Raw genomic sequence first — 8,223 nt, 5'->3', positions numbered from 1 at the left:
TAAATGACTGGAGTGAGAAAAATCTCACTGATTTGCATTTTCTAATTACTTTAGATATTGAACATTTTTTCATATATTTGTTGATTGATTGTATATCTTCTTCTGAGAAATGTCTCTTTAGGTCCTTGGCCCATTTAGATTGATTGAGTTATTTGTGGTTTTGGTGTTAAGGTTTTTGAGTGATTTATATATCCTACAGATTAGTGCTTTATCTGACATGCATGTGGGAAGAATTTATTCCTAATTAATAGGTTATATATTTACCTCACTGATTGTTCCTTTTGCTGAAAAGAATCTTTTTAGTTTGAATCCATCCCATTTATGGATTCTTGATATTAATTCTTGTGCTACAGGAGTCTTATTAAGGAAGTTGAGGCCTAATCTGACAACATGGATATTTGGGCCTACTTTTGCTTCTAATAGTCACAGTGTCTCTGGTTTAATTCCTAAGTCCTTGATCAACTTTGAGTTGAGTTTTGTACATGGTGAGAGATAGGGGTTTAATTTCATTTTGTTGCATATGGATTTCCAGTTTTCCCAGAACCATTTGCTGAACAGGCTATCTTTTATCCAATGTACGTTTTTGGTGCCTTTGTCAAATATAACTGTAATTAGGTGGGTTAGTCTTTGTGTCTTCTATGCTGTACCATTGGTCTACAGGTCTATTTTGGTACCAATACCATGCTGTTTTTGTGACTCTGTAGTATAGTTTAAGGTCTAGAATAGTGATGCCACCAGCTTCACCCTTCTTGCTAAGGATCGCTTTGACTTTTCTGGGTCTCTTGTTTTTCCCAGATGAATTTCATGATTGCTTTTTCTATTTCAGTGAGGAATGCCATTGGTATTTTGATTGGAATGCATTGAACCTGTACAGTGCTTTTGGTAGTATGGTCATTTTGACATCATTAATTTTGCCTATCCAAGAGCATGAGAGATTTTTCCGTCTTCTAAGGTCTTTTTTCTTTCTTTTGCATGCTATAGTTTACATTGAAGAAGTCTTTCACCTCTTTCATTAAGTTGATTCCCAAGGTTTTTTGTTTGTTTGTTTGTTTGTTTGTTTGAGGCTATTGTAAATGGGGTGGTTTTCCTAGTTTCTCTTTATGAGGATTTGTCACTGATATACAGAAATGCCTTTGATTTGGGGGTGTTGATTTTATATCCAGCTACTATGCTGAGTATATTTATTAGTTCTAGAAGATTTCTGGTGGAATGTTTTGGGTCTTCTAGGTGTAGAATCATCTCCTGTACAAATAGTGATAATTTGAGTTCTTCTTTTCCTATGTGTATCCCTTTAATTTCTTTCCTCGGTCTGATTGCTCTGGCTAAAATTTCAAGAACTCTGTTAATTAGAAGTGGTGAAAGACGGTATCCCTGTCCTGTCCCAGTTTTTAGAAAGAATGCATTCAGTTTCTCTCCATTTAGAAAGATGTTGGCTGGGGTTCAGCATAGGTAGCATTTACAATGTTGAGGTATGTTTCTAATATTTTTAGATTTTCTATCATTTTGAACATAAAGGGATGAATTTTTTCAAATGCTTTCTCTGCATCTATTGAGATGATCATATGATTTTTGTCTTTGATTCTATTGATGCGATAAATTACATTTATAGATTTCTGTATATTGAACCAACCTTGCATGCCTGGGATGAACCCTGCCTTGATCATGGTGCACTATCTTTTTGATATATTTTTGTATTCCATTTGCCAGTATTTTATTGATAATTTTTGCATCTATGTTCATTAGATATAGTGATCTTATGTTTTCTTTCTTTGATGAGTCTTTGTCTGGTTTTGAAATCAGGGTGATATTAGCCTCAAAGAATGTGTTTGGAAGTATTCCCTCTTTTTCTATTTCATGAAATAGTTTGAGAAGTATTGGCGTAAGTTTTTATTTATAGAGCTTGTAGAACTCAGCTGTGCATCCATTGATTCTGGGCTTATTTTGGTTGGTAGGCTACTGATGGTGTCCTCTATTTCCTGGCTTAAAATTGATCTGTTTAAATTGTGTATGATGGGGTTAAGTAGTGGAGCTTCTGTGACGCCAACTGGGCAGGGCTCAGCAGGCAGTTGAACACTTCTCTTATGAACTGCTATGGGAACTTCCTTTTCAATGTACGGGAGAATGACAATATAAATAAGTTAGTTAAGAAGAGAGGTGACACTGGGTGAATCAGTGTTACCTTTTAATATTTGGAAAAATAGTTCTAACAATTAACATATAATCAAAACTTCCTGCCTCCCGAATACATTAGAAATATACAGTTAGTCAAGGAAAAAATTGACAATCAAATTTCGTTCTAGTAGGAATCAGACTTCTTTACATCATTGGATTAGTTTTGTTTTCACCTTGTTATACAAAGGTTTCTATTTCTGAGTCCAAGAAGGTGGGTCAGAATGAGGCAGCATTCTGCATTGCCCTGTGACCTGGGATGCAAGTAGTGAGACTATTGCTTCTCTGCAAGCTTATTCCTGCCCTCTGCACTTTTTCAAGGCTCCAAACCTCAGGGTCATAACTACTAATCCAGGTAGGGCAAACAGGTACTCAAGTGAGACCATAGGCAGCTGCAGCAGCACCCTCAATGAACTTTTGGCCACCTACCCAAGCAGAAAGCACACATGCCGCTCCCATGGAGAACACCAAGCAACTTCCCATGAGTAGAAACTGTGGTCACCATCCCCTTGTGAACCCCATCTACCAATGTGGGGTTCCCCCGGAACCCACGATCTTGGGACTCTGCAGCAGTGGACACAGTCCCCTATGTGCAGTAGCCTGCCTGCAACCAAGAACTTCACACAGGCTCTGAAGTCAGCCGACACTGCAAGCCACAGAGTTGGTCACTGAACTCATCTTCCAACACCATCTCCTGGCTCCCCCCACCCGACCCGACACCCCACTGCTGAAAGCAGGAGCCTCCATCTTGGGTCACATTCATCACCATGTTCCATGTACCCAGTTTCTAACTCCCCCTCTCTCCAGCAGCCACTAAACTGGCACAGTGACACTCTAATTACCTTCACCATCCTGAGGGTGGAGATACCATCTAACAACAGAGGACACCACCTATCGGATGAGAAAGAAAGCAGGAAAGATAGCCAAGCAAAACAAGCCCTGTGTCTTCAAGTTTTTTTTTCCTTTTTTTTTTTACCTCTCCCTCTCCTGTCTCCTGCCCTCACATCTCCAACATGTGTGAAGCCTAGTACATTGCACGAATTAGGACTTTGAGGACTTGGATGTCTGAATAGTATATTTGAGTTGTGTTGTACATTCTTTTTATTCTTTTTTTATTTTTATTTGTTTTCTTTCTCTATTCTCCCAACAATTTCTGGTATTTGAACATTTTTTTTTAATTTTTCTTGATATGTTTGTTTTATATACTCTACTGTCTTCCCACTTTCTTGTCTGATCTATATAGCCACTAGGTATTTTGTCTTCACTTTTTATTTTTGTAAATTAAAAGATAAATCATAAGTTTCCAGCTCAAGTTAGGTGAAATTGAAGAAGAGAAAAAAGTAGAATAAATAGCAAATATTTCTCTTGACACCTGAAATATCTAAAACAATTGAGAATATTTTATCAAAATTAATTTCATTTTATTAAAATTCATATTAAATTATATAATGAATTTTAAATAATTTGATTTATATAAAAATTTACTAAAATTAAGTGTTAAACTAATCTTTTAAAAATTCAATAAAATTTTAAATGTAAATAATTTTAATTTTATTAAATTAATAAATAAAATCAATAAAATGAATTAAATTAATGAAATCAATTAAATTCATAATTAATATATTAAATAAATTAAATTAGCGAAATTAATTCATAATGAATTATGATTTATTTTAAATAATTTAATTTATATTAAATTTTATTTGAATCAATTTTAATAAAAATGTTCTTAATGGTTTTAGAAATTATAGGTGTCAGAGAAACATTTGCTACATCATCTGCTTTTTCACTTCTGATATCACCTGACTTAAGCTAGAAAATTTGATTTATCTTTTACATTAATTTACCAAAATAAGAAAGGATTTAACTACCCCTTTGTTCACTTTTTCATCTTTCAAAACTTTGTAATGTTTTATTTCTCTACCCCACTTTTTTTCTTGATCAAATGTTTTTAAAAATGTGTTTATAAGCATTCCTGAGGGGCCCAAGCAAAGTATTTGAACAGTCCAGATATTTAATGATATATTCTTACAAATTAAAAAGGATGCATGTGATTATACTTTGGGTCTGACTGACAAAAGTCATCTTCCTTCTGGACATATTTAACATCTAGAAAACGAAATGAATGTCAAGTGACCTTTTTATAGAATGAAGTAAAATGGATAGGTGTCATAGTATTTGGATTAAAAGAATCTTAAAGAATTTATCCACTAAACTTCATGTTCAGGCCCTCCCACTGTAATTTTCTTTTAGTAGTTATACAGTGTTTTCTTTTATAAACTAAAGCATTTACAACATTTTACTACATCATATTTTCTTTTCAGCTAGCCCAAATTCTGAGGTATGTATCTTTTTCATATGGGTTTCATATGGGTTGGATTTTTCTTCTATTCTGCCTGTTATATAAATGTATCATTGTTATCTTAATTCAATTAAATGTAACAAATATAATCCTAAAAAAAGGGGGGGTTGGAGCTATAGTTATTATTGTGTTGATTTCCTGATAGCATCAGAGCAAAATATCACATGAAAACGAGGACTACGGTAAACAAAGAAAAATTTATTTTAAAACAGTGCTACAGCAAACACACACACACTAAAAATGGGGAGGGGGAAACAAAATACCTGGTACTTCTATGTGTCAACTTGTTTCTTTGTCCCTACAAATACAGGACCTCTTTTTGAAACGGCCACTTTATAAATATAAAGAACAGAGTGTTTATTTCTTCTTTAAAGTGCTAACTCATCCCTGGCTTGAGAATCACTTTGAATTGCTTTCAAAGGTCCTTTAGTACAACCCTGGCGCTATTGTCTGGCGACACTGGCAATGGTGTAAAGGTGGGCATGAAGTCTGAGATGGGATTCAAAAGGAGATTCCCAGGTCCACCAGGTCCAAGTCCATCTAGGATAATCAGTGGCACAGCTGCAGAACGTGGTGCCAAGAATGGATTCACAGCCTCTCTTTTACCAGCTCTGAATTCTGCTGTGTCTGTCACACTTCTTGGTACATTGGCATGTTCCTTTCTCCTTCCTCTGGAGTCTAGACACTTCATGGCACGAGCAGAAAGTTTTGGTGATGGATTGGATGAATGAGATTCTGTTTCCAGAAATTGGACAAAAAGTTCTGAAAAAGAACTCTTCAGCCCAGGTTGCTCATTTGCTGTCAAAGGTGTGTTGGGGACACATTGGGAGCTTCCTGCAAGCCATCCCTTCATCCACTTAGTAACACCACCATCATCTCCACTCAACAACTGCTCCATTGCCTCCTTTTGAATGCCCAGCATGCTTCCCATTAATCTTAACACTTTGGGACGCTGATTTTTGGGTGTCTGGAAATGCCCAATGAACAGGTTTCTCATTAGGGCTTTGTCCACTTTTCCTTCTGTGCCATTTTCCGAGTTCATCCATTCCTTTGGTGCATCATCCAATATTTCTCATGGGAGCTCACTTTGTTCAATCTGTTCCTCCTTTCGATGGAACTGTTGTGTAAGAGTGGTTGCTGAATCCAACACACGGTTGGCTTCATCCAAGCGTTCCTGTAATAACAATGCCTCTCTTTCTAGATTTTCTGCCTTTTCCTTCCATTCGGTTGTACGTTGTCTTTCCTTTTCTATTTCAGTGGAATACATAGCTTTTTCTTCTTCTTGGGAATGCTCTAGAACCTTTTGCAGGTTAGTGAGTGACATGGCATACTGCTTTCCTTGTTCCTGGTAGAGCGAAAGCTGCAGTGCGTTCTCATCCCTCTCTTGGGAGAGGAAACGCACCTGTTTCTGCAGGGACTCTACCTGCACACTGGCTTGATAACTTGCATTAGAAGAGGAGAGCAGATTTTCCTCCAATAGTGTGACTTTCTCTCTCAGGTTCCTCTCTCTCTTCTCCGCAGCCCCAATTTCCCGGCTGTAAGAATCTTCTGATTCTAGAAGATGGCTCCTCAGGCTTTGTACCTCTTGCTTCAAGTGTAATTCTTTGTCACGTAAGTGTTGAACTTCTTGCTCTAAGGTCCGGTGGACCATCTGGTTGGTGCTTTAGAGACAAGGTGACTTGGTCTCTCCCCTGCTGAAATAGGATGGTCTTCTCCTGCATGGATTCAAGTGCTCTTAAAAGCTGACTGAGGTCCCCAGCCTTGCCATCTTCTTTTTCTAGTAACAGCTGCTCAAAGGCAAGAGCTTGCTCCTTCATGTACTGGCACTCGTACTCTTGTTCTAGCAGGATCACAGAGAACTTCAAGTTGGTCTCTTGTAATGCTTGATACTCCATTTCCTTTTCTTGGGATGTTTCCATCATTTTTTCATTTTCCCCTTTGAGGTGAGAAATGACCATTTCTAAAATTAATGTTCTCTCTTTCAGGTTGGTTACTGCTTGCCTCAACAACTCGTTTTCATTCACATTATCAGTGAGCTTTTCATTGGAAGAAATAAACTGATCAGTTTGGACTTGGATGAAGAGGTCTTTCTCCTTCAGTAAAGTTGTTAACACATCTTGTTCTTCCTTGAGCTGTTTAGTTTCGGAATCCATTTCTTCATGTTCTTTGTTTTCTCTGTCTGTGGCAGCAGCAATTGCATCAGACAACCTGTGGTTATTTTCCTGGAGCATCCTAATGGTGGCCTCTTTTTCTTGCAGTGACTGTCTCAGCTCTTGGACCTCTGCTGACTGGGAGGTACGTGATGACGCAGCCAACAGCTGGGGTGGAATCATATCAAGTTGTCCTGAATAAGTTTTAGCCTGAAGAGCTTGTTGCGGGATAGCTTGAGTGAGTTGACCAACTTCATCTTCAGACAGCTGATCAATCTGGTTGGTTAAAAATCTACTCTTTTCATTTACAAGCTGAATTTCAAGTTCCCGTTGTTGGATTCCTTTCACTCCTTTTTCAGTTTCATAATGATACAGGTCTTTGTTTTCACTTGCGTTTTCTCTATGAAGACTTTGAACTTTTGTTATTTGAAAACTATCAGAATTGTCGGCTGGAGTGTTGTGTGTGTCTTCCTGCAACTGGGCTTTTAATTGTTCACTGGATTTCCGCAAATTCCCAATTTCCTCATCTTTCGGCTGCATCACAGAAGGCTGCAATTGACTCCATTCCACTTTCAAGGTTTCACACTGTTCCATTATTTGTTGCTTTTCAACACTGAGCTGCTCTTTTTCTCTCTTCAAGACCTCTGTGTCATTTTGTGCCAAAGATAATTGTTCATTTATGTCTTTTAGTTGATCCTCAAGTTCTTGGATCTTCCTGGCAGACTCTAGTTTTTCAGTTTGTAGAACCTGAATCGTGTTTTGCAAGTCACAGATTTTAGACTCATCAGTTACTGTTACTCCCGAGTCACCTTGCTGTAACTGATTTTCAAGTTTTTTAATTCTTTCTTCAGGGGCATTTAGTTCCTCTCGATACTGGCGACTCATCTCTGCCAGTTTCTGTTGATGTACATTCTGCAAAACTGCAATTTCACCTTGGTGATTATCAAGGTCTTGATTTCGGTTTTGTTCAAGTAGCTTAATAGTATTTTGTAGTTGGCAGATTTCACTTTGATCTGAATTATGTGTTTGCTGTGCCTGAGCAATAGTGCTCCAACGGTCGACTTCGGATTCAAGTCTCAAAACTTTAATTGACAGTCTGTTGATTTCTTGTTGTGCTGAAATGATGTCACTGAAGTCCATGCCATCACCGGGAAAAGCTGAACCATGACTGATGTCATGACCGAATGAAGACGGGGCAGTGGTTGATGGTACACCACCAGCTCCTGAATGCAGTGGTTGGGCAGCTGAGTTCAGTTGCAACAACTCATCCTCTAGGTCAAACTGTCTTGCTTTCAGTTGCCTGATTTCGACTTCTTTCTGTGCCAGTTCATTTCAGTAATTTGCAGACTGATGTTGGATCCCTAGCTCGGATGCTGCATACCTTTCTTCCAGGTCAGTACAATAGTTTTTAAGTCTCTCATTGTCATATCTGATCATCCATTTGGTATCTTCAATGTTCTTTCTCCAATAACTAGGTAAACCTGCTTCTACGTCCTCGAAATCATCGAGAACCTCGTCCTTGGTGACGTTGGACATATGGCC

General features: G+C 37.9%; 1 protein-coding gene across 1 annotated transcript; it reads right to left on the bottom strand.

Moving 5' to 3' along the window:
- Nucleotides 1-5,603: 5,603 nt before the first annotated feature.
- On the bottom strand, nucleotides 5,604-7,821 carry LOC139704725 (thyroid receptor-interacting protein 11-like). Its single transcript, XM_071608329.1, has 2 exons — nucleotides 6,279-7,821; nucleotides 5,604-6,163 (listed from the first exon to the last, which is right to left on the bottom strand). The coding sequence occupies exons 1-2, from the start codon at nucleotides 7,819-7,821 to the stop codon at nucleotides 5,604-5,606; spliced, it is 2,103 nt and encodes a 700-aa protein (XP_071464430.1).
- Nucleotides 7,822-8,223: the final 402 nt, after the last annotated feature.

This window comes from Marmota flaviventris, chromosome 1 (assembly GCF_047511675.1).
Source record: "Marmota flaviventris isolate mMarFla1 chromosome 1, mMarFla1.hap1, whole genome shotgun sequence".
In the NCBI taxonomy this organism is placed as follows: Eukaryota; Metazoa; Chordata; class Mammalia; order Rodentia; family Sciuridae; genus Marmota; species Marmota flaviventris.
This window is presented reverse-complemented; position numbering and strand designations above follow the sequence as displayed.